At 53.7% G+C, this 24,363-nt stretch overlaps 2 protein-coding genes across 2 annotated transcripts; one reads left to right on the top strand and one right to left on the bottom strand.

Annotated features, from left to right (window-relative positions):
• Window positions 1–1,657: 1,657 nt before the first annotated feature.
• On the bottom strand, window positions 1,658–11,608 carry DACT2 (dishevelled binding antagonist of beta catenin 2). Its single transcript, XM_045080006.1, has 4 exons — window positions 11,214–11,608; window positions 5,828–5,960; window positions 4,619–4,861; window positions 1,658–4,033 (listed from the first exon to the last, which is right to left on the bottom strand). Exons 1-4 carry the CDS (start codon window positions 11,475–11,477, stop codon window positions 2,445–2,447), a joined length of 2,229 nt encoding a protein of 742 aa, XP_044935941.1. The 5' UTR covers window positions 11,478–11,608; the 3' UTR covers window positions 1,658–2,444.
• Window positions 11,609–20,453: 8,845 nt separating this feature from the next.
• On the top strand, window positions 20,454–24,092 carry LOC101674667. Its single transcript, XM_045080302.1, has 4 exons — window positions 20,454–20,658; window positions 21,477–21,625; window positions 23,396–23,618; window positions 23,832–24,092. Exons 1-4 carry the CDS (start codon window positions 20,485–20,487, stop codon window positions 24,090–24,092), a joined length of 807 nt encoding a protein of 268 aa, XP_044936237.1. The 5' UTR covers window positions 20,454–20,484.
• The last annotated feature ends 271 nt before the right edge of the window (window positions 24,093–24,363 follow it).

The following is a 24,363-nucleotide window of genomic DNA, read 5'->3' as shown; positions in this document are numbered from 1 at the left end:
GGAGGCCTCACCTCCTCGCCAATACAGGGGCAGTGCTGCCCTCGACGAGCCCCCGAAAACGACCCGAGAGGCCCCAAGGAATACGGACAAGCGGGAAGCGCGAGGGGCAGAACTCAAAGCTCTGTCCGCACGTAGGCCGGGTCCTTCAACCTCGCAGGGAGCCGCCGCGGACGTCGTAGACACGGCCCCTTCTGCGCGGAAGTAGGTATAGACCCAGCTCACTCGCAGGTTCAGCGGGAGCAGGTGCCAGAGTCGGCAGACGCTTGCCTCTCGGCGCACAGAGCACGGCAGACCGGGCTGGAGGGCTTCGCCGACGCGGTCGTGCGGCTCGGAGCTGCGGCGTGACCCCAAGGAGACGGGGGGACAGGAATTACAGACTCGAGGGCGGACCTGGAGGAGGTGGGGTGAGAAGGATCATGGGAGCACGCGGCTTTGGAAAGTGAATCCTGTGAGCACCGTCCCGGACACCGGCCAGACGACAGAACCACACAGAACAGCCGTATCTGGTGAGGCGAGTAACACGGCGGCACTTCCAGCAAGGCCGGCCGGGATAAAAGCCGGGGAGAGCGGAATGAACCGCCACCCGAATGCAACAAGGCAGCCACATACATGGCAGGTGCGTGGCGCTGAGCCTTAAAGCTCAGAGGAAAAGGAAAATGTCCCAGCAGAGTACAGACTGGCAAGATGGCCAGAACGTTTCGGAAATGTGATGAGACTTACATTAAGGAAAAAGAATTAATGTTCACAATCCACAAAACCCCCCCTGCCAGACGGTTATATGGCAGAGTCTGCGCAGCTCCTGTATACAGTAGGTGCTCCGTACATGCGCTTGGCTGGCTGACTGAAGACTCAGCTCTGGTCTCCACTAGCCTCCTGATTCTTAGGGAAATACATGGGATGCGTCAGTGTTTCTGGCCTGCAGGGCTGCGGGCTCTCCCCACTGCTCCCGCACCGTCTGCCTGAGCAGGCAGTGAGGACACACGGACTCCCCCTCCCACGGGCTGAGGCCCCCTCAGTTCCAGGGGCCGTGGGGCTGGTTTCTCCGGCCACCTCCGGGCGCGCTTGCCTGACCCTCTCCCCCAGCCTCCAGGCCCCTCCAAGCTCCGGCACACTCGGACTGAATGTCCGTAACAAAAGGCAAAACTTCAGTTTCCTCAAATGACACAAGGTGCGGAAATACACCTTTTCCCTAATTTTTATGAATTAACGACTCTCACATATTCAATTTCTACCTTATTTTGACTTGGACCCTTGGAACCTGGTTCATTCTTTTTTGGTTTTGTCTAAAGTCTTTGTATTTTAATCACAGTCGAAGTTACAAATGATTCAATGATTTCTAATGATCCAAAATTGTCCTTTTTAAGAAATTCTTTAGGGAAGGTGAAATAGCTCGTCTGTCTTCAAACCACCCCCACGGAGGGGCTGAGGTCCCCGGCCCCCCAAGCTCCGCAGTGTAGACACCCCCACCCATTCTTTAGGCCCCAGGCCCGGGGAAGCCCTTTGCGGCCGGGGAAGGATTCGGGTAGAGCCGCTTCAGGATTACAAATGCTGCCCTACTCGGCAGGCCGCTCCCCTGAAGATCCCGGAAAAGCTGAAGGGCATTTCTTCAAAGAGTGAACACCAAAAAAAAGGTTATTTTTTCAAAAACACTCTTTTTAAAGATTTTATTTATAAGTCATCTCTCTACCCAGTGCAGGGCTTGAACTCCCAACCCCGAGACCGAGTTGCACCATCCACGGATTGAGCCGACACTTCCATGCTCCGTTTTGTGTATTCGAATCGGCGTTTTCCCACTTTGGGGGGGGCGCCCAGGCGGGGGGTCAGGCTGGCCCGGGAGCCCACCGAGGGCCGCAGGAAGGAGCAGCGGCGCGTGAAGAGACGGGCCGGTGACGGTACCGGCGTAACCCGCGTGTCCTGGCCGGTGAGGAGTTACCGTGGGATTCACACCCCGGTTTCTCCGGCACCGGCCTCCACCCGGCCCTCGGGGAGAATGATTCCTGGGAGTCACGGTTCAGAAGGACTGGGCCGACCCCGGTGCCCAGCCATGCAGAACGGGCTGGGGTCGGGGGCCCGGGGCTGCAGGTAGGGGCGCACCACCAGGACCCCAGGGCAGACACCAGGGAAGCCTGGATGGGACACCTGCCCAGGGAGGATGCGGACACGGAGGCCGCAGGGGTAGGGGCAGTCTCCACCGGGCAGGGACACGCTCCTCAGAGCTGGTCCATGGGGCGAGCCCAGGGACCCACTTCACCCGAGTGACCTGGGAGAAAATCCATGTTGGCAAGTCTACCCAGACCCGCACCACACGGCGGGCAACCAGGGAAGCGAGAGCCCGTCCTTAGCCAGGGCCTGAGTGCTCATCCGCGCTCCGCAGAGGATGGCTTTCCTGGGGATAACCCTGGCCTGGGCCCGGCCAGCGAGGCTCTCTGCCAACTTCCGGGGCCTCACACCATGGTCATGACCCTGAGCGCTGCTGGCTGGAACCTTCGAATCTTTCTCCTCAGGGCCTTGGAGGCCTTGATGCGACACAGCTTGGGCATCGGGGGCAGGGGTGGCCTGCGGGCCCCTGGGGCCCTTGAGGGCTGCGGGGGACACGCCCGAGGCCAGGCCCCGACCTCTGAGTCGCTGCTGCTGGACTCCCGGTCTCCAAAGCGGCTGGAGGTGTGGTCACTGGCCCCGTCCTCGCTGGTCTCGGCCACCGTGGAATAGAGCAAGGAGACGCCCTTGGCCGACGGCTCGGAGCCCTCTGACTCACTCCTGACCCGGGCATCCTGGCGGGGCAGCCTGGGCCTGGCCCGGGCACACCCTGGCTGCGGGCCCCTGGCTCGGCTCACTGCGGGCCTGGGGGGCCCCAGGCCGCCCGCGACCTCCACGGAGGACAGCCACCTCCGCTGCTGTTTCCGCACCTGCACACCAGCCGCCACTTCCAAGGGGAACAAGGCCTGCACCGGGGCCCGGCGACCCTCCCGTCGGGTCACCAGCAGGGGCACCAGGAGGGGCACGGGGTAGAGTCTAGGCTCAGAGCAGGACCGGCTAGGCGCTGCCTCTGCCGGCACGGGCCTCCTCCCGAGACCCTGCCCCCACTCTGGGGGCAGCAGGGGGGCTGCGAGAGCCCTCCCGGGGGACGGCTGGACCTTGTCGGTGGCCCCTCTCTTGACCTTCACAGCCTTTGTCTTGGGGTGGCCTGTGTTCAGCCCCAGGAGGAAAGCTCCATGGTCAGCAAACGGGGGTTGGGCACAGAGGCCTGGGGCCAGCGCGGGGCTCTCCCTGCCCCCCTTCCTGGTGGGCCACCGGACCGTGCCGTCCTGGCAGCTGAGAGCCGGCTGCAGAGCCTGTAGGCAGGGAGACGGGGCTGGCCCATGCCCCAGCGGAGGGGAGCCCCGTGTGGTCTCCCCACGGACGCAGCCATTCTGGGGTTTGGGTCCCTCCTCTGGAAGGCTCCTGGGATGAGGGGTGGCTGTGAGGCGCTCAGGTCCCTGCTCGAGGCTGTCCCTGCCGGTGTCCCCACTCCGAGGCAGCCTACCCATCCCTGCTCTCTCTGGGGTGCACACCAGCCTGTCCAGGCCACCTTCCCTCTCTGCTCTCTGGCCACCAAGCATAGGCGGGGATAGGGGCCCCTCATGTCTTGGGGGTCCCTGCTCACCCACGCTGCCCCTCAGGGGGATCCCTCGGCCGTGCAGCCTCAGCAGCCTGTCTATATAGGCCGCAGCTGGGCCAGCCTCGAGGACGGGTCTGGTCTGGATGGAGCCCAGGGCCGCCGGGCTGGGAAGGGGCTCCCTGGGGGGCGAGTGGCCCGGACTTGGCAGGGCCTCCTTGTGGAGAGCGAAGAGAGGGCTCTGCAGAGCCACAGCGTGCAGGGGGCTGGGGTACGGGTACACCTCCCTGCCTCCCTTGGACACCAGGTCACACTGGTACTTGGGGTCTAGCACGGGGGCCGGGAGGTCCATCCCGGGGCAGAGAACGGAAGTGGACTTGGGGTGTGCACTGGCCTTCTGGAGCTCCAGCTCGGACGGCAGGACTCTTTCAAGATCGCCTGGGAACGAGAAAAAAGAGCAAACAGGTGAACTGGGGACGGCCCTGGGCTCGCCTCCACGCAGCATCATGGCTGCGCGGCGCCCTGTGCGGGTGTGGGCAGGAGGCCGGCGGGAGCAGCAGCCCGTGCTCAGTGACACCGGACACGAGCCTGCAGAAAGGGCTGGCTTGAGCGCTCACTCCGTCACCTGTCCCGACTCCCCTCTCTGCCCCGACGTGCGTGGTAAAGCCCTGACACAAAGTCGATTGTTTCGATGCCCTCGTTCACCCGAGGTTGGTTCACTCTGGGTGCTGTGTCCGCTCCGATGACAGACGGTGCCCGTCAGGGTGTGTAAGGGTTCTAGAAGGATTTGTAAAATAACTTCCTGATGTCCACTTAAATTGTAAGAAAAGAATGCTTTTTATCACAGCAGGCTTGCTGCAATGAACAGTCGTATTCCCGTCTCTATCCGAAAACCAAAAACGCCTGGAGTGGTACCTGTGGGGTTGGCACCGGCACCAAGTATACCTGGGGCTTCCCGGCTCTGAACTCAGCAGCCCCCGCCACCTGGGAGGGCGCCTCCCACCCCGCCCGGCTCTCTTTTACCTGTAGACACTGGCCTAGGCCTGGACACGCCCTCCTCTGTGGCCAGGGGTCTCCAGGCGGGCAGGGGCGCTCCGTGCACAGTGGTCTCGTCGGCCGACCGGGGCCGGCCGTCCCCCGCATCGGGCCTGGCCGTGGCGTTGGCCGGCAGCAAAGTGTCCCGGGAGGAGTACACGCGGTCACTACACACGGATGTGCGGGATGCAGACAGGGAGCAGGAGCCGCCGTCACTCAGCTCGTAGAAGCCTAGACGGGGTGAGCGGAGGCAGTCAGTAACCTTGGGGCAGCGGCCCCCTTCCTGCCCGAGCTGGCCCCAGGGCTAAGAGGGGATCAGGATCTCAGCATGCGGGCGCTGGAGAAATCATCTGGGGACTCCCCGTTACTGTCCACGGTTGCCTCGTGAGCACAGTCCGTGGGAGCCCACCACCTGCTCGGCCCCCATTCAGGCAAGTGGCTTCCCTCTCCCTACGTGGCCGGGCTGCTGGCTTTCTTCTCCCTCTTCCCAGGTGCCCGCAGCCATCAGAGGAAGGACAGCACCCAGGGGTCTCCAGCCCACTCCACTCCACGTGCTGTACACCCAGACTAGGCCATGGTTTTGCAAATTTACAAAAAGACTGAGAAACAGCAGGCGGTGCTGCCCACGGTCTCCTGGGTTTGCGTGTGCCCCAGGCTCCGGGCACATGGGATGACACGCTCTAAACCAGGGGGGCTGGAAGGGCTCCAGAGCCATCTCCTCGCAGCTCTCAACCAAGGGCAGCAGGCAAGGGGACAGTGTCCTGCCCACCTTCTCTGACAAACTACCCAGAGTTGAGATTCCATAAACCTGCAGACGATCACCTCCTAAAACAGCTCCTTACCATCTCCCTGTTACTCCGACCTGAACAGAGCCTGGAACGTGTGTCAGCCCAGAGAAGGGGAGACACTCATGGAGGGTTTTTCCACCGGAAGCAGGCCTTTCCCATCAAAGAGCTCCCCATAAACGCACACTGTGCACACGCTCCTCTTTCCAGAAACACATTTAGGGAGGAGGAAGGAAGGGGTGCATAGTGCGTGCTCCCTGGGAACAGGTTCTCGGGGTGGGGGCTGTGCTCATGAGCCGGGCCTGAGAGCCTGGGCGGACCCCCCCGCCGCAGCACCGGCCCCCAAGGTGTGGGGTCCCCAGAGGGCAAGGGGGTCCTCTCCGCAGCGGCACTGCCCGCCGGCACGGCCTACCCGAGCTGGGCCTGCTGTCGCCGTCGGCCGCCCTGCCGCAGGGCCCGCTCCCGTCCAGCTGAAGCTCGCCGATCTGCCGGTCCAGCTGTTCCAAGTGGGTCTTCAGGCCGACGTCCTGGCGTCGTAAGCGGTTCTACGGGGAAAGCAGGACACAAAGCTGTCCGAGTGCAGAGAGCAAGCCCGACGCCCGGGAAGTGAGCACCGGCACACGACGTGCCTCGCAACGCCCGCGGCTCCGGCTCCAAAGCCCGGTAGCTCCTCTCCACTTCCCTAAGCCAAAGCTCTGGCCCTCTGGTCGCCAGAGGGAAAGAGCCCCTGCCCCCGCCGACCGGCTTGCCGGCCGCCACGGCAGGCCTCTAGAAGCGTCAGCAGTTCTCCACGAGGTATGTCTTCCTAAGGAGACTGACAGGGCACAAGCTCAGGGTCAAAGGCGGCCCGGCTCTTACACGCGGCCCAGAGGTCGCGCTCGGCTGCTGTTCTCGAGGTTTATGTAAGAACCGACCTTCCCACGCTCGTGTGCCTCGTTCTCTTGCTCAGTGGGCCCTGTGCGGCCCCCGGACTTTTCAGGGCATGGGAAAGTCCCCGAGGGAGAAAGAGGCCCCCTTCTTCGGATCCCCCTTCACAGGCGTCACCTCCACGCCTTGTGGAACCCTCAGGGACAGGGGCAGAGGCCCGGCAGGAGGGGGCAGTGCCTGCACTCAGCGCACCTGGAAATCTGCCCCAGAATCTTCTGGGTTTAGAGGTTCACATCTTGGCTCTGCCCTGAGGCTCTACCCTCTCCAGGCTCAGGCATATACGGGTTATTACAGCATCAGCCGCACGTATGTGTGTGATCATATAATATGCGTATGTGTACGCGGTTACTGTCCATAATACGCATTTGCACACCCACAGTAAATGACAAACGTGCAGAACTAGCACGAGTGCCTCACGGATGTGGACTCCCTTCTCTCCATCGTCAGGCAGCACCGTTTTCAGGGCCTGCTGCATAAATTTCTTATTTTTAATCAACAATTAAGTTTAAGGCAAATAATGAATGGATGTAATTATGTGGTTCACCCTGTTTCAGAAAATGACTGTGTTTCAAATCTAATATCACAGGGGAGGAAGTTCCCTAAACCCCATAATTATCTCTGTAATTTCAGCACCGCGAGGCTGCGGTCTGGGAGGGAAGCAGGTGGCAGGAACTGCCGATTCTTACGAGGGGGTCGCGTGGGCACAGCCTTTGGATCCAGCCCGAGAGAGGTGACGTGGGTGACAAGCCCATGGCCTGACACAGTGCCTGGTGCGTGCCAGGTCGCCATCCCCGGGCCACCGTCCCCGGGCCACCATGCCCAACTCCCCTTTGCTCGGGGACCACATCCACGGCTTTGAGAGCAGACTCCACGTGTCACAGCCAGAGAGTCTTATGCCACAGGATAATCTGTGAACGTATCACAGCCAAAACCAGTCCTGGATTTCATAAAAACTTTGTAATCCCCGAACCATCCAGTCCAGCCTGAACATGCGGCCTCTTGCTCTGAATATTTTCACCAAGGAGAACGTGACCGTGTCAAGAGCCATGGCAGAGAGAGCTGAGGGTGTGCGAAGTTGGGCTTCACGCCAACACCCTCCGCACAAAGAACACTACATTCAGGCAAAGGGGCCAGTGTGTGTTTTCACTGCGAATGACTTTTCCTTCCCTGTCCTAAATAGGGCTGCTGTGCCTTACTCTGTGGGGTCACAGCTCGATGCTTACAAAGCAATCTGACTGCTTCTCTTCCAAATCATGATATTCTCATCCTTCTGGAGCAGGAGGGCACCTCTGAGCCCCCAGGGCTCCTCTAAGCCGATTTCCAAAATAGAGAGTCCCCTCTGTGCGTCTGTGCTGAGAATGGCCGCTCTGTGACTACTGTGTGCCCAGCCAGGCCTTCGGTGGGCGGTTCCTGATTGACGGCAAGAGGTCAAAGACGCACAGGCTCGGGGGCGCCCCGACGATTTACCGTGTCCCCGGGACGCGGCAGCTCAGGCGCGGGCCTCGCTGTCTGGGGTGACACCGTCCTCGCTGAGGCTTCCCTCCCTCACTCGGGGGTTCATGTTTCTGCTTTTTCATTTACTCCTTGTGTCTAATTCTGTGCTAAGAGCCCAGGTTCAGTCTGTGACCAGGAGAGAGCACGAGCCACTGAAGCCGGCCACAGACAATCTCTCCCCACGTATTTCCTCTGCAGAGAAGACGTCACTGGCACATGGGCACCGGGGGACCAGGGCCGTGGCAGTCACGTGCACCCCCATCAGAGCAGCCGGCGCGTTTGGGGGGCCCCTCGTCCCCACCTCTGTCCCCAGCATCCAGGCTCACTATCACGGCGGTGTACGGAGTCAGGATCCCCCCCAGCCGGTGTTTGGGGCTGGGGTGAAGGCAGTGCACACCCACAAGTCCCCGGGAGGTGGGGTCGCCTGAGCATAAACACAGATTCTGGGGATCCTGGTCACCCCGGGCCTGCGCATCGGGACGAGCTTCCCAGGGAACGCAATGAACGGATGAACACGAGAGGCTGGAGAAGGGCATTCTACAGATCGCCGTTAAAAACAGACTCGGCTTATCCTTTCTCTGTGATGTTTGCTGTCTATACCCTAAGAGAACCACCCGGTTTCCCCTTCTTTGTCCTCGGTTTCCATCCACAAATCAGCGTTCCGCTCTCTTCAAGCCTTCACGGCAGAGCCAAAGGACAAAAAGGAAAACTGCCCTCGAGTTCAGAACACACCCACGGCGTCTAAAACACCTTCTCTCTCCTCAAAAGCTGAGCGTCTACACAGGAAGCAGGACACAGGCGAAAGCCGCAGCTATCCCGCGGGGCGTAGACCGCCAGACTGCAGGAGAAGTCCACCGACCACCAGCAAAGGCCAGGGGCACAGATGGGCCGCGTGGGAACTGGCCGGAGGCCTGGCCCTGTCGGGGATGCCCCGCCCCCGCTGGGGACCTTGAGCCAGTTCATTCCCCGGAGGGTTCAGGAAGCAAGTTCAGGAAGCCAGCGGGCAGGCCCGGGAAGCAGGAACGCAGCCGACCTCCTGCTGACCCCGGCAGAGGCAGCCCGCCGGCTCTTGCTGTCCCTAATGCCAGCACCTGCCCGCGAAAAGCAGCCGTGGCCCGCTGCCACTCTCAGGACAAGTCACGACCCGCCGAGCCAGCTCCTGGGAAATTCTTCGGGGTAAGATGTCGCGGCGGGGTCCCCAGCGGCCTTTCTCACGGCACCTCGGGGCACCTCTCCCAGTGCCACTGGCAGCCCCCCAACGGGGGGTGGGGCCTCTGGCCTGCCCTGGGGCACCGCAGGCCACGTGGGTGTCGCGGGAACCTGACGCCAGAGCAGTGGACCGGCCGCCGCCTCTCAGGGATGACCGGGCTCCCCAAAGTTATCCACGGATCAGCCCAGGACCCACCAGTGAGGAGCAGCTGCCCCACACGGGGTCACGGGGCATCGTCAGCTCCAACAGGGAGACAGGAAGGTTCTCCCCCAGGAGAGCAATGAAAGGCGCTCCTGTATTTGCTCATCGCACACCTACTAAGCGACTCCTGCATGCTCCTTTGCGACTTCAGGCGCAGCCTGCTTCCATCCGAGTCACCGCGCTAACTCTGCTCACCCGAGTGCGGTGCAGGTCCCCAGAACTGCTCCCGCTCCTCGACCGGGGGACGCGTGCACGACAAGGCCGCGAGGGCAGATCCAAGCCCTTCTGGTCTTCTCACCGGAGCGCGGCCACCCGGCCGCCCGCGGGGAGGGGTTGGGGGAGGCGGAGTGAGCGGCGCTGCGGGTCTGCAGCCGCCCTGGCCAGGAGGCCCATGAATCATGCTCTCCCCACGGCTCTAGCACTACTCCTGTGTTTTCCCTGCAAGAAAAACAGGGAAGTGTTAAGCCCTAGCTGATGTCACACAAATTCAGTTCTTCTCTTTTGATCACATAATCCATGCCAAGAACAAAGTTTGAAGACAAAGTCTGCGTGTTCCTTCTGGTCCCCACATTAAAAAAAAAAATTAAACAAAAAACCTGTTTGATCTCTTCCAAAGGCTACTTGTAATTAGAGGCTGACGACTTGCAAGTCTGATTGGTGCATCCCCGAAGTCGAGTTAATCATCAGCTGTGCTCGTGCCCGCGGAGGAGTTCAGGGCTGCCTCTCAGCTGTGCCCGGCTCTCCCCGGAGCCACACATCTCTGCGGGCGGCCGGGTGCCACGGAGCCCTGGGTGCAGACGCACAGGGAACCGGGGCTGACTGGTGAGGGCAGGCAAACCGCAGGTGCGGGTCCCGCTCCAGAGCTGGCCCCTGCCCTTGTGGGCGGCTCAGTCACAGGCGGGGAGCAGTCTGCGCAGTCAGGGCCCAGGTTCTGCTCCCTCCACTTTCTGCCTGTTTTTTTTTTTTTTTTTTTTTTTTTTTTTTTTTTTTTTTGCAATGTGGGTCTGGAGTCCCCAGAGGCATCTTCCAGGTTCTGGAATTCAGAAACACCCAACGCGCCGGTCACCGGACGGAGCTAAGCAGAGAGGAAGGCCGCAGCACCGTGCAGCCTGCTGTACGAGAACAGCCAGCAGCGTTTAAACACAACAGATCTGAACTTCTAAATTTAAAAAATTCTACTTAAGAGGACTAGAATGAACGCCATCGGATATGAACCTTTCCATAGAGCCTTTTCATTTTTCCTTTAAAACGTACTTCAGTGCTGGAAAAACTCCTGAGTTGTGTCGGATAGAGGAAAGAGGAGGCGGGCAGCAGATTAAAACCGCAGGAACAACGTGGAGTGAGACGGAGCTGGCGTTTGGAGCAGGCGGGGGAGCCAGGAGACACACAGGTGCAGCCGCCCTAAGAGGGTGCCCGGTTCCCCCCGCTCGGGGACTCCGCGGACACACCTCATTCTGCAGGTCAGGTTACACTTTGGAGCTGAAGCTTTCCTGGGAAACATGCTTTCCTCCACATTTTGTTACAACCGACCCGACCCATCAAATCTGAGCAATTCGGGTGTGATGTACGGGCACAATTCGGGCTGCGCCCAGCACGCGGGCAGTGTCGCTCCAGAGCCCCGCGGCGGGGCCACCTGCACCCGGGATCCCACACCAGGATCCCAAGCAGCCCCTGCCCCGGGGAAACCGACTGAGCCGCTCCTCCCGGAACAGCCCGGAAGTCCAGCAGGAGGGCGCGCTCAGAGCCGGTCCGCGGGAGCAGGAGGCAGCGCCACGGGGCAGCCCCGGTGCGCCTTTCCGAGTCCGGATCCCCACCCGCGTGCCGCGGGCCTCCGCGGCCGTCCCATCCGAACCCGAATGCGTCCCCTTCAATCAGTGGGACAGTCCGGCCACCGCGCTCCCGCACCAGGTGGCCCGGCGCCCAGTCGCCCCGCGCGCCCAGCACCCCCGGGGCCCCGGCTCCTTACCAGCTGCTCCTGCAGCGCCGCCAGCGCCGCCTCCAACCGCAGCTCCTGCGCGCGGGGGCCGCGGGGGTGCTCGGGGCGCGCGGGGTCTTGGGGGGCGGCGGGGCCCGGCGGGGACTGCATGGCCAGGGCGCCCCGCACGCGCGCCTGCTGTGTGGCGCGCAGCCCCTGCAGCTCCCGCAGCCCCGCGAGCGCCGCGCGCAGCCGGGCGCCCACTCTGCGGCGGTCCCAGCCCGCGGGCCCCGGCGGGCAGCTCGGCGCCCACATCCCGCGCCTGGCCTTCCCCGAGCCTGCCCGGGCTCCCTGGAGCCTGCCCGGCCTCCCCGGCCTCCCGGAGCTTCCTCGGAGCCGCCGGGCCGCGCGCGCGGCCTCCTGCGCAGCTTCTCCCCGCCCCCGCCCCGAAGGTCTCCAAGGTGGGGTGGGACCTATCGGTGGCCGCGGAGGGCGGTGTCTGCACACGCCCCAGGTCACAGCGGCCGCCCCGGGCCCGCCCCGTCGTCGCCGCCCCGTGCCCTTGGGGTCCCGGGGACCCAAGCCTTTCGGTGAGTCTGGAGGGGACCAAAGGAGAGGGAGGGCCCCAGCAGGAGGCCGGAAAGGGCCCAAAGGGGAACAGACGCGGTGAAAGGTGGTGGTTTTGGTTTGTTGTTGTTGTTGTTTTTAAATTAAGATAAATTCTTGGGAAGGTACCACTTTTTAAGGACCATGGTACCTTTTTAAGCTTGTTATAAATTGGAAAAACGTATTACCCACGTTTCCTAACGTATATCAGCAGTGGGAATGCCCCCGTTTTGGGGGGTGATAACAGCTTTATGGAGATGCAGCGAACCTATTCTTACAGGGCACCCGCTCCAAGGGCACAACTTGGTGATTCCCTCTGTAGTCCCAGCAGCACAAGTGTGCCGCGGCCGGGTCAGTGATCCCGAAGAAGCCATCGACCCTGAGCCTCAGCCTCCCGTCGCCGTCCGCTCCCGGTGCTCAAGCACCGCTCCTGCGCCGCGGCGGCAAAGGCCCGTGCGTGGGTCACACTGGACAGTCCTCCGCGGCTGGCCTCCTCCCGCTGGGCCGCTGTGTCCACGGCTCCGCGTGCTGCCGGCGACCGCGTCCTTCATTCTTTCTGCTGGTGACAATGTCGCGTCCTGTGGGTAGACGCTTTTGCTTCTCCGCTCTTTCCTGGTGGGCATTCGGGCTGGTGCCCCTTTTTGGCTTCTTTGAAAAATCGATGGCCATCCAGGGTTTGCTTTTAGCCGGCAGTGCGCGTTCACTCCCGTGGGCGCCGACCTCGGAGGAGGGGGCGCGCTGGGAGACCTTTTGAACCCCTGACTGCTTTGATTTGTTGATTCGTTGGTTTGCTGATTTTTATTAGTTTCAAGGTAGGATTTAGTGCTTCATCAGCTGCATAGGACATCCCCGCTCAGGGCCTCACGTGCCTCCTTCACGCCCCTCCCCCACCTGCCCTCCAGCAGCCCTCAGTTTGTTCCAGGGAGTCAAGAGTCTCTTATGATTTGCCTTCCTTTCTGTTTTCGTCTTGTTTTATTTTTCCTTCCTTCGTTCCCTATGTTTATCCGGTTTGTTTCATATGGTCTCTGTCTTTCTCTGACTAATTTCCCTTAACATGATACTCTCTAGATCTGTATGTTTGCAAATGGCACGATTTCATTCCGTTTGATGGCTGAGTAGTATTTCATTGTGCGTGTGCGTGCGTGTGTGTGTCTTTATCCACTCATCTGTTGATGCACATCTCTTACTCTGTTGGTGGGAATGCACGCTGGAGCAGCCACTCCATGACCCAGTAACTGCTCTACTAGGTATTTATTCAAAGGATACAAACACAGTGACCCAGAGGGGCACCTTCACCCCATGTTTATAGCAGCGATGTCCCCAATAGCCCAAATGTGGACAGACTGTTAAATTCTCAGCAGTGCGAACGGAGGACCCCGTGTCACCACGCCCATGGCAGCACCCGTCCTCTGCTTGTGACCGACTCAGTAAGTGTGAGGTGGTATCTCACTGTGATTTTGACCTGCATCTCCCTGTGGCTACTGACCTGGAGTGTATTTTCATGTGTGTGCTGGCCATTTGTGTGTCTTCTTGGGCAAATGTGTATCAGATCCTTTGCGCTTTCTTAAAATTATCCCCGAATTATTGAGATGTAAGTATTCTTTACACATTGGAGACACAATTTCATTATCAGGTGTATGATTTACAAATGTCTTTTCCCTTTTGTGGGGTAATATTTCACTTTCTTGGTAGTGTATTAAAAAGTACACTTTTTGTAGCAAATTTGTTTTTAATTTTGATGCAGTCCAACTTATCAATTTTTTTCTTTTGTTGCCTGTGCTCCGGGTGTTATATCTAAGACACCATGGTCCAACCAAAGGTCAGAGATCACATCTGCTTTTTTTCTAAGAGTTTTTATGGTTTTAGTGCTTACATTTAAGTCCTTGATCCATTTTGAGTTGTTTCTTGTGCACAATACGAGGTAGGGGTCCAGCTCCGCTCTTTGGCATGCAGGTGTCTCCCTATCCTGACACCGTTTGTTGGAAAGCCCGTTCTTTGTCCAAACTGTCTTGAGACTCCTGTCGGTAATCAGCTGATTCAGATTCTCAGTTCTGCTACTGTAGTGTGTATGATCTTGTGCCAATGCCACAGCGTTTTGAATACCGTAGATTCGTGGTGAGGTTTAAAGGCAGGAAGCATAAGTCATCCAACTTTTCTCTTTTTCAAAATTGTTTTGGCTCTTCCAGGTCCCTAGCATTTCCATATGGATGGAATCCATAAGGATCAGCTGGTCAATTCCTGCAAAGAAGTTGACTCGGATTTTGATGGAGATTGCATGGAATCTGTTGATTGATTGAAGAAGTGTTGCCACCATTAAGGTTAAGTCTTCTGAACCATAAGCATGGGATTTTTTCTAAATATTTAGGTCTTTAATGTCTTTCAACAGTGTTCTGTAGTTTTCAGTTTGCAGGTCTTATATTTGTTTTGCTAAGTTTACTTCTAATAAAAATATTTACAAAACTCTTTTTGGTACTATCATAAGTGGAAATGTTTTCTAATTCAGTTTTCAGAATGTTCATTGCTAACTTGTAGAAATAAGCAGTTGAATTTTGCGGAATTTTTGTATTAGTTATAGTAAATGTTAAGTGGATTTCCTTGCATTTTTTAAATTTACAAGATCATGTTGTCTGGAAATAGAAACAGTTTTACTTTTTCCCTTTCATATTTGGATGCTTTTAAATTTCTTTTTTTTATCTTACTGCTCTGCCTGGAACTTCCATTACAATGTCAAACGGATGTGGTGTGAACAGGTAGGCTTGTCTTGTTTCTGATTTTGGGACGATGTTCAGTCTTTTACCATCGAGTCTGACGTTAACTGCAGGTTTTTCTTAGATGCCTTTTTATCAGGAGGAGAAAATTCCCTCCGGTTCCTTGTTCCTTGTATTATTATCACTGAGATTTTCAGGTTATCCTATGATTTGTTGCTGTTGCTGTTTTCTCAGTCCTGTGTGCTTATCTTGTCTGCTGGTGGAGAAACAGCATGAGACAAGCTTAGAAGACCTCGGCTCCGAGACCGCTTGCCTCCAGGTTGCTCAGGCGTATAATGAATGCAGTGAGTGAGGTCCTGGATGCTGGTTTTCTCTACAGGAAAATTCATGATTCTTCCTTTACATTTTCTTCCAGAGAGAGACAGAGCGAGGGTTACACTGGATATGAACCCTTGTTCAGTTATCTCTCTTCCCCCCACCTGTGGACTCTCTTAGCGGTGTCTTTTGGAGAACAGAAACTCTTCATTTTTCTGTATTCTTATTTATCATAGGTCCTTTTTGTGCCATTTTAAAGAAATTTTTGCTCATTCAGGATCTTCAAGATATTATTTAATGCTGCTTCTAGGAACTCTATGATTTCACTTTTTTCATTTAGATCTACCATCCACCTGCAATGGTTATGTATTATAAGAGGTGGGGGAAATCACTATTTTTTCTCAAATACATAATCTAGTGCAGTATTTGTTGGGGGAAAAAAACCCAGTCCTTTTTGAGTTGTGATGCATTTCCACCTTTGTCATAAATATATTTAGGTCTGTTCTGGGTTCCCTTTTCTATTTGATTAGTTTGCCTATCCTGTCACTTGTCCCAATTATTGTGGCTTTTTATGCTGTGGTGACACCCAGTGGAGCATGCTCACCCACCTTGTTCTTCATGGGTGTCTTGAGTATTTTGGGCACTTGACAATATTGTGTGAATTTTAGACTCAGGAGGTAGATCTCTGCAAAAAGCCTGCTGGTTTTTCGACAGGGATCACACATTAACTCTAGAGTTTATTTGGAATGAAATGGTTTCTTAATACTATTTCTTCTAGACAGGAAGAAAACATGGAATAAAGATTTGGACATGGAATAAAGATTTTTTATAAAGATTTTTTTAATATCTCTAAATAATATTTTATAATTTTGTGTGTAGAGATCTTGCACATCTTTCGTGAGGTTTATCCCTTCTTTCTTGGTTTTTTTTTCCCCTTATACTGTTGTCAATGTTACCTTATTTTTGTTGGTGATGTATGGAAATGCCAGGGATATCTCTAACAACTTTGCTAAACTCATTTATTCTCTTGAATAATTTATCTTTAGATTTTTAAATATTTTCCCATATACTTTCATATCATCTGCGACTGATGAAGTTTTAATTTTTTCTTTCCCATCCTTATGCCGTGTCCGTGTATCTCTGTCTCGATCTCTTTATCTCCCACCTGTGTATTTATTTGGTGTTACTTCAGTGGCTAGGACGTTCAGTACAATGTCAAAAACAGTGATGATGTCAAGCATCTATGTTCACGTCCAAGGGTGGTGGGAAAGTTTTCTGTATTTCACCATTAAAAATTATGTTTGCTGAATGTGTTTTGTAGATACTGTTTATCAGATCAAGGAAATTATCTTCTGTTTCTAGAATGGAGATTGAATTTTACCAACTATATTTTCTACTATTGAAATGGTTATACTACTTTCTTTTTTTTCCCCATTTGATGTATTATGTTAATCAGTTTACAAATGTAAAGCTAACCTTGCATTTTTGGATAAAGCAAATTGGTCATGATGTATTTTCCCCCTTTGTATGATGCTGGATTTAGTTTGACGTATCTTGTTTTGGAGTTCGGCATCCGTTTGCATGCGTGAGGTCAGCCCCTCCTTTTCTCTTGTAATTTTTTCCTCAGGTTTTCAGAGTCAGACTGTGCTGGCCTCACAGGCTGAGTGAAAATATCCCTTCTTGGCACTCAATGTAACGGTTTCTGTTTGATGAAGATAATTTCATTCCTGAGCATTTGGTAGAATATAGATGAAGCCATCTATGTCTGGGTTTTTTGGTGTAAATGTTTTCAGTTATGCGTCAAAGTCCTTCATAGCTGTGTAATTACTCAGACTTTCTGTTTCTTCTTGTGTCAGTTTGTTGCGAATGTATTGCTTCAGATTTCTTCTCATCGTGTCCGTATTTTCAGTTGTGTTGACGTAAGTGTTCTATGATATTGTCTACAAATACGTATCAAATGTGCATACCCCCTGCCCAGCTTTTCCCCTGTCATTTGGCTGTTTGTGTTTTCTCTCCTTCTCTGCCCCCCTGGATCAGCCTTAGCAATGGTTTCACAACTTGACCAGTTTTTTTTTTCAAAGCACCGACTTTTGACTTTACTGATTCTTTTTTTGTTTGTTTTCTCATCTGTCAGTCTATTTTCCTCATTATTTGCCTCAGTCTGTTTACTCAAGGTATAACTTACTTGATACTTCTTCTAGGCTCTCGAAACGGATTCTTCACTCATTGGCCTCTCCTTCCTCCATTCGGCATTGCTCACACCTCCTTGTGTAGACAAGAACCCGTTACTGGGAAAGTGCTGGGTCCTGCCCCATCTTACACTGTGTTCATTCTCTTGACCTTAAGATCAAATTGTGGGCTCACTTGCCTGCTTGGGCAACATCTGAATTTGGAGCTCTCTGCAGAGGAGGACAGCTGTCATGTGCAATGGTGTTAGGAAAGTCATGCCTGGCATCTCATTGCCCTAGAATGTGAGAAATAAAGGAATTTTAGCATCTCGTCCTTCTTTCTTCTGCCATTGTCTCCTGTCCCTAGCGTCATAGGCAGAAAGGGGGCCCAGAAAAGCTGGTTTTTGCTTGTCTAAGGGACCCTCCCTCTCCCCATTGCTCATTTTTAAATCATAGGAGCAGAGGACTCTGCTCTCTCTCTCTCTCTCTCTCACACACAAGATCAAAGTGGTATGCCCGCTCACAAGTGCCTCCTGAAAGTGGGTTTGAGCTCAGGGAACAGTTTGGGGCCCCCAGGAGGGAACTGGATTCATACCACGGCCCCAGGCTCCCTTGTAGACGGTCGGCATTTTTTCTGGCTTTCCCATCCTTTACCTCATTCCTATTTCGCTGGTCCTATCCTTTGTTTTCCATGAACTTGGAATCCTTGTCCATTTCTGAGGAACTTAGTCTGTCTTTGTTTGCACGCACAGAGAATGCTGTTTCCTGGGCCCTGGAGAGCCGGCCAGAACCTGGGTGTGCATGTCACGAATCCAGCCTCCTGAGCCAAAGCCTCTGATCCCTGAAGAACAAATCTGCTGCTCCCCGTTACCGTTCACTGCAGAGCCACCAGCCTCCACATTTGGTTACATAAGGACACAGAAGGTCCGAGAAGAAGGAGAGCTTTTGAATTTTATCCTTTTCTTCTCTCATGAATCACATTGTTTAAGCTATGAGTGTTGACATACTGAGCCGTAAAGATAGATACTCATCAAATTAGAAAAATTTGGTGGACCTTATTCTTTGGATCATTTTTACATCATACCATTTTTATTTGGGGGATATAGGAGCTTCTTGAATTTCTCTATGGATACAAACTTTCTGTTTTGTTTTTTTTTTTTTAAAGATTTTATTTATTTATTTGACAGAGAGAAATCACAAGTAGATAGAGAAGCAGGGAGAGAGAGAGAGAGGGAAGCAGGCTCCCCGCTGAGCAGAGAGCCCGATGCGGGACTCGATCCCAGGACCCTGAGATCATGACCCGAGCCGAAGGCAGCGGCTCAACCCACTGAGCCACCCAGGTGCCCCTCTGTTTTGTTTTTAATTGTCTCTGTTTTGTACGGTGTCAGCTTTTCTATTCACCTTTGACTCTCTCTTTCTGATTGTGACTTGAGGATTCCTGGATGCTGTTCACCTGGGAGGCAACAGGAAGGTGTATCTGGCACTTGAGTTTGGTTTCATGGTAGAGAGAGAGGATGCAGAGCTGGCTGGAGTGCTGTGTGTCGCCCAGGGTCAGATGCGAAGGGCAGTATTTGTGACACCAGCGCCATGCCTCCCTAGATATTTTAATCATTTACATCAGTTGTGGGTATAGATCATACTTTGTTTTTTTTGTTTGTTTGTTCATTTCTTTACTATCATGTTCATCTGGTTTCGGTAGGAGGACATGTGCTCTATACACTACTTTATATGAGAATCCACTAGAAGTTTTTGCCTTCAGACAAAGTTTTTGCAAGTCTCAAGCTTGTGAAAAAGTTATATGTACAGTATGAAAAACGTTCTCCTGTTTTCCCAGAACCATTGAGAATGCCCATCACTATTAATACCTTAATATTTTAATGTGTGTTTTTTACACACAAAGGCATTATCCTAAGTAAGGGATAATTTAAAAAATCAATTAAAGTAACTAATTAATCATTAGTCATTAATTTTAGTAATTAAAATCAAAACATTGATGGTGATTCATAATTACCATCTAATATTCAACTCAGATCTCCCCAGTTATCTCATCAGCGTCCTTCAGGTCAGAACAACCCTGTCCAGACTAATGCATTTACCTGTCCCATCCTGCTGGTCTCTGTCAAGCTGGAGCAGTGGCTCAAACTCTTCTTGAATTACGACTGTACTTGAAGATTCTGGACCTGTTATTTTGTAGGATGCTCCTTGGTTTCATTTTGTTAAGGGTTCCTCCTGGTTCCCGTTATGTACCCAAGGGGGGAATATCACAGAAGCGAGGCTGTGCTCTTGTCACGCATCCGATGGAGGGATGCACACTTTCAACACTGTTGACACTTACCACCTTGAAAACTTCATCTCTGTCTGTCACCTGTGTGCCAGTCTGTCCATCCATCCAGCTACCCACACACCCCCTCGCCCATCCACCATCCAGCCAGCCATCCAGCCATCCACTTGTCCATCTATCCATCCACCGTCCATCTGTCCATCCGCTTGTCCCATCCAGCCACCCATCATTTCTTTCTATTATCTGTCATGTGTCTGTCTTTCTGTCCATCTACATATCACTTATCCTCAGTGATCTCTCTGCGCTCCGTCTGCCTCTCCCTCCCTCTCTCCACCCATCAGCTGCCTCCCCCCTTCAGCTCTTACGCCAAATGCATTACTCTACAGCTGCTACATCCAACTCTAAACAGACACACCCTGTTTCACTCTGCGGACACAGTTAAGCACACTTTGTTGACGGACACTTGGTTGCTTCATGTCTTCCTACTGCAGCGGTAATGCAGAAAGCATTCCCATACATGTGGCCTTGCTATTGTTGCTTTGATTTCTGTAGGCTGTGTTCTCAGGACTGGAATTTCTCACGTCTGAGAGCATCTGTGTTTTTATCTTAACATGCCAAGATTTTCTCTCAGAAAGATCATAGCAGTAACCAGTACGTGTTAGTGCAAACTCCAAACCCACATCATTGCTGATACTGAATGTCTTCCTTCTGAAAACTACTTTCGAGGGGTGAAGATAGAGTATCTCAGTGTCCGTCTGGTGAACGACGCTGTGACTCCACTGAGTACGAACGTCTCTGCGTGGGTTTGTTAAGAGCTTTTACTTCCTACCCCTGGGCCTTCCTGCTCAGTCTTCACCTGTTGTCTTCATCTTGCTGGTTCTGGCTGGTGTTTGGTGTGTGTTGCCTGCGTTCTTCCCTGCCCAGTCTGTGGTTTTCCTCCAGCTTCGTGGTGTTCTCGACATATCAGTGCTTAACACGTTCTTCTTTTTCTCTTTTTCTGATATCTTTTATGATGACTGTCTTACTTAAAAATTCTTCCTTATTTCAACATGAAATCAGTATTTTGGCAAACTATATTCTTTTTTAAAAAAGATTTATTTATTTATTGTAGAGAAAGAGAAGGGGGAGGGACTGAGGGAGAGGGCTAGAGAAATTTAGGCAGACTCCACGCTGAGTGCAGAGCCTGATGTAGGGCTTGATCTCACGACCCTTAGACCATGACCTGAGCTGGAACCAAGAGTCAGATGCTCAGCCAACTGAGCCCCCCAGGCGCCCCTCACATTACCTTTGCACTGAATGGACATGCTGCCTCTGTTATAATACCCACAGCCAGAGCTCATCCTTCTTCTGACCTGTTCGTCTGTCCTGAGGCTCATCACTTTCTATCGAATCTGAGGGCGACGTCCACTGCAGTCCATGTGAGTAAGTGGTTGACGCGGTAGAATGCTCCTGATGCGTCACTGAGGCAAACTGCAGGTTATAAACTCTGTGGTTCCATCAGGAAAGTGTGCGTGCGTGTGTTTCACACACAAGGGAGTGTGAGGGCCTGTGCACTGGGAATGTTAAAGGTTCCATCTGGGTAAAGGGATTGTAGGTGACCTGATCTCCTTACTTCCTGTATTTATGTATTGATTTTTAATTTTATTTAATATATATCTTTTATTGGGGGGGAGGGGCACAAGGGGAGGGGGGCTCTCAAGCGGGCTCCATGCCCAGCGCAGAGCCTGCCTCAAGGCTCCATCTCACAACCCTGAGATCATGACCTGAGCTGAAATCAAGAGTAAGACACCAACAGTTTTTGCTTTTCCTAAAAGCATTACCCAAGTGACTAAATAAAAAAGTTAACAAATTAGTGACTCCCCTTGCCTTATGAAATAAAAGCCGCCAGCTAAGTTCTGCCTTCAGGTCTCTGGAGCTGTGATAGGACCACATTTGTATGGCCTGGAAGCGGGATATTTAAAGTGAGGACCGGCGTAGGTGTTCCTCACCCAGTCCTCCGAGAAGGCTGTAACAGCTTATTTATTTTTACTGAAGGGAATGACCCGTTAACAAAGTTGTGCCGCTGGCGACGGTGGTCGTGGTGATAGAGTTTGTTACTCGACGATGCTTCCGTTGGTTTCAAAAAACTAGAAGGATGTTTTACTAAGTCTGAATTCACATTCATATAAGTTTTCAATGTTCTCGATGTTCATGAGGTGCCTTAAGAATCTCTCTATTTTGACTTTTCCACGTAAAGCATGGGCTGTTTGGAAGCAGTACCTTCCGTCCTTGTGTCTTGACTGGCCTCACAAAGGCAGGAAGCTCCACGGGGCCCCGGAGAAGCTTTTCCCCAAGAAAGTGCTCCCAGAGCACAAACCACAGGGAAGGAACTGCTGTGTGTGTTGGGTAAGTCGGACTAGGTGGGGAAGAGCCGTCAGAACTGAAACTTCCCTGTTGTGTTTTGCCTAAAGCCACTACAAACCTCCTAAAATGGTAGCAGCCTTTCAGGCTCTGGCGTTTTGACTTGACTGGGCTTGATTTGCAAAGTCACAGTGAATTTCAACAACACGGAAAGCAGGTACCAGGTAGCCAAGTGAATGGGTTGACAGACGGCCAGTAGAGTTCCTAGTTCTTGAAAATGAAGCCATATCTTAATTCCTTTTATTTTTCATTGTTTTCTGTCTTGTGCTCAGGAATTTATAGTATCATACATTATAATTTCATTATTACTGTAGTATTATTCCAATACTACTTTTTCCTGAATTCCTATTCTGATACCCTCCTTGGGGGGGTTAGTTTTACTGCCCAGGATTTTGAAATGGCAGATAATCTGGGGTAAAGGCTCCATGTGTCTGTGTCTGTCCTTACATTGGCACATGGTAATGTAGACCTGGGCAGCAAAGTAAAATTTATTTGTGTGTGTGTCCCCTGCTAAAAACCGAAAGGACACCCTGTGTTCGTAGGCGATGAGTAATGCATGGTCATTTAAAAAAAATATATTTTATTCGAGTGAGAGAGAGAGAGAGAGAGAGAGAGAGCATGAGTGCAGGTTGGGAGAGGGGTAAAGAGAGAGGCAGAAGCAGGCTCCCCGCTGAACGGAGAGCCGGATGCGGGACTCGATCCCAGGACCCTGAGATCATGACCTGAGCCAAAGGCAGAGGCTTCACCGACGGAGCCACCAAATCACCCCTTGAACATCTTTTTTTGATGTTATAAAATATTTGTACATCTTCTTGGTTCGAATCTTTTGCCAAAAATTGAACTGGGATATTTAGTATGGGCATGTAAGAGTTCTCTATTAGAGATGAGAGGAGATACTGTCAAAAATAGAGTAAAACAGGAAAAATCTGGGACCATTTAACGAGACCACAGGTCAGTCATGTGCGGAGCTGTCGGGGACACAATAAAAGCAGTAAAACACTGTTCCGCACGGGACCCTAACTGATGGAGACGCAATTAATTGCAGTAGCTCCATTTTCTAAGTAGGAATCACACACGGTAGAAGGAAGCTTGTTGAAATTGTTGAAAATTGCGTGGGGCATCAGTGCTCTGGCCAGGATGATGGCTGCTGGCCCCTGCCGTCCTGCCGCTGTGTTTGAATCTGTCCTTCCTTCCTGGACACACACCCACCATGTGGGAGTCCCAAAAAGTATCGCCCACGTGTCCACAGTTTCTACTTTCTAGAAACTACTACGTTATTTGCAAACACTTAAAGGCAAGGACACACTTGAATCTTTGAGAAAGAGGAAACTTTGGGGGATGTTTCTGTATCAGACAAGTTTGTGGGACAGTTTTGCACCGGATTAAAGGAAACCATGGTTGACTTGTTGGCAGACGCGTGGTTTGCTGGTGAGTCTCCTGCACCTCCGGTCCTGCGGTGGCAGCAAGTGGGTGGAGCCGTCCTGCGAACCCACAGATGAAGGGGGGGGATGTTTGGCTTCGAGTCACCACGCTTTGGGACAGAAGGGCCCGTTCCCAGGTGCTTCCAGTCACAGTCTGTGAGCGGCTGGTCCACGCGGCCCTTGCTGACCCTGAGGGGCCGTCCCGAGGTCAAGCCGGCTTCTGCGTCCGGCCCGCAGGAAGCCCCGTGCACTGGCGGAGGGCAGGAGGTCGTGGGAGGTGACCCGAAGTTACACCCGAAGTTACTGGCTAACTCCTGCTAATCTTCTGTTTTAGGGGGACATCTGTGGAGCCCTGGGTCCCCTGGGCCACCATGATTCCCTGCACCGAAGCTGCTCGAGCCAGCCGCCTGCACCCCTGCACACCCGAGAGCAGTGGAGTGCGTGTCCAGGTTGTGGTCCAAGCCCTTCCCAGGGGCACAGCGGCGCCCCGAGGCTCGTCCTGTTTCTCTGGGAGCTGTTCTCACTGGCTCGTTTTGTGCAGAGTCGGGGAAATGCAGGTGATTTCTGACGGAGCCCTGGGCTTGGTTCTCCGGCTGGTGGCTTCTTGTGGGGACGCTGGGGGTCCCAAGTCTCTCACGGGGCCAACGCCCCATGGAATCCTGCTCCACCAAGATAGTCTTGTGGGTGGAGGGGGCGGGGGAAAGTGCACCAGGGAGCGGCAGGTGTGCGGGGGCACCTTCTGAGGGAGCTGTTCTTTGTCGCCTGCACAGGTGGGGGGTCCAGCCACAGGTGGAGCCGTGGTGGAGCCGCGGCCAAGCCACCAAGGTGCCTGGAGAGTGGAGCCCAGCACGCGGAGGCCCTCGGTGTCCCGTGCCCCAGACCTGTGGGCTGGCTCCTGCTTGGCAAGTGCCACGGACTCCGGGCATGGGCCAGGGTCTGGGTTTGCACATGAGGGTGACCTCGTGACCTTTGCTCACGGTGACTGCGTGTCCTTGACAGGTGCCGAGGACCTGAGCTCGGAGACGTGTTGAGCTCCTTCAGTGGGGGTACCGAGGGGCTCGTGAAACCACCAGCTGCTTCTTCATTTTGGCCTAAAACTGTGTGCGAGCCCAGAGGCTTTCCAGCAAAGCGGGAGTTGTCTTATACATCGAATAACAGACTCGGACCCAGGGGTCCCCGCAAGCCCGGCTTAGGGCGCAGCCTCGCTGTGGACTTGTTCGCTGAATGTCTGACCGCCCTGCACAGAGCAGAGGCAGCACACAGAGCCTTCTGCGTTCTTGGCCCTGCCCCTGGGCAGCCGAC

Source organism: Mustela putorius, unplaced genomic scaffold (assembly GCF_011764305.1).
Source record: "Mustela putorius furo isolate JIRA1106 unplaced genomic scaffold, ASM1176430v1.1 tig00000450_pilon_pilon_pilon, whole genome shotgun sequence".
Taxonomy (NCBI): Eukaryota; Metazoa; Chordata; class Mammalia; order Carnivora; family Mustelidae; genus Mustela; species Mustela putorius.
The sequence above is the reverse complement of the archived record's forward strand: the minus strand, read 5'-3'. Positions and strand labels throughout refer to the sequence as shown.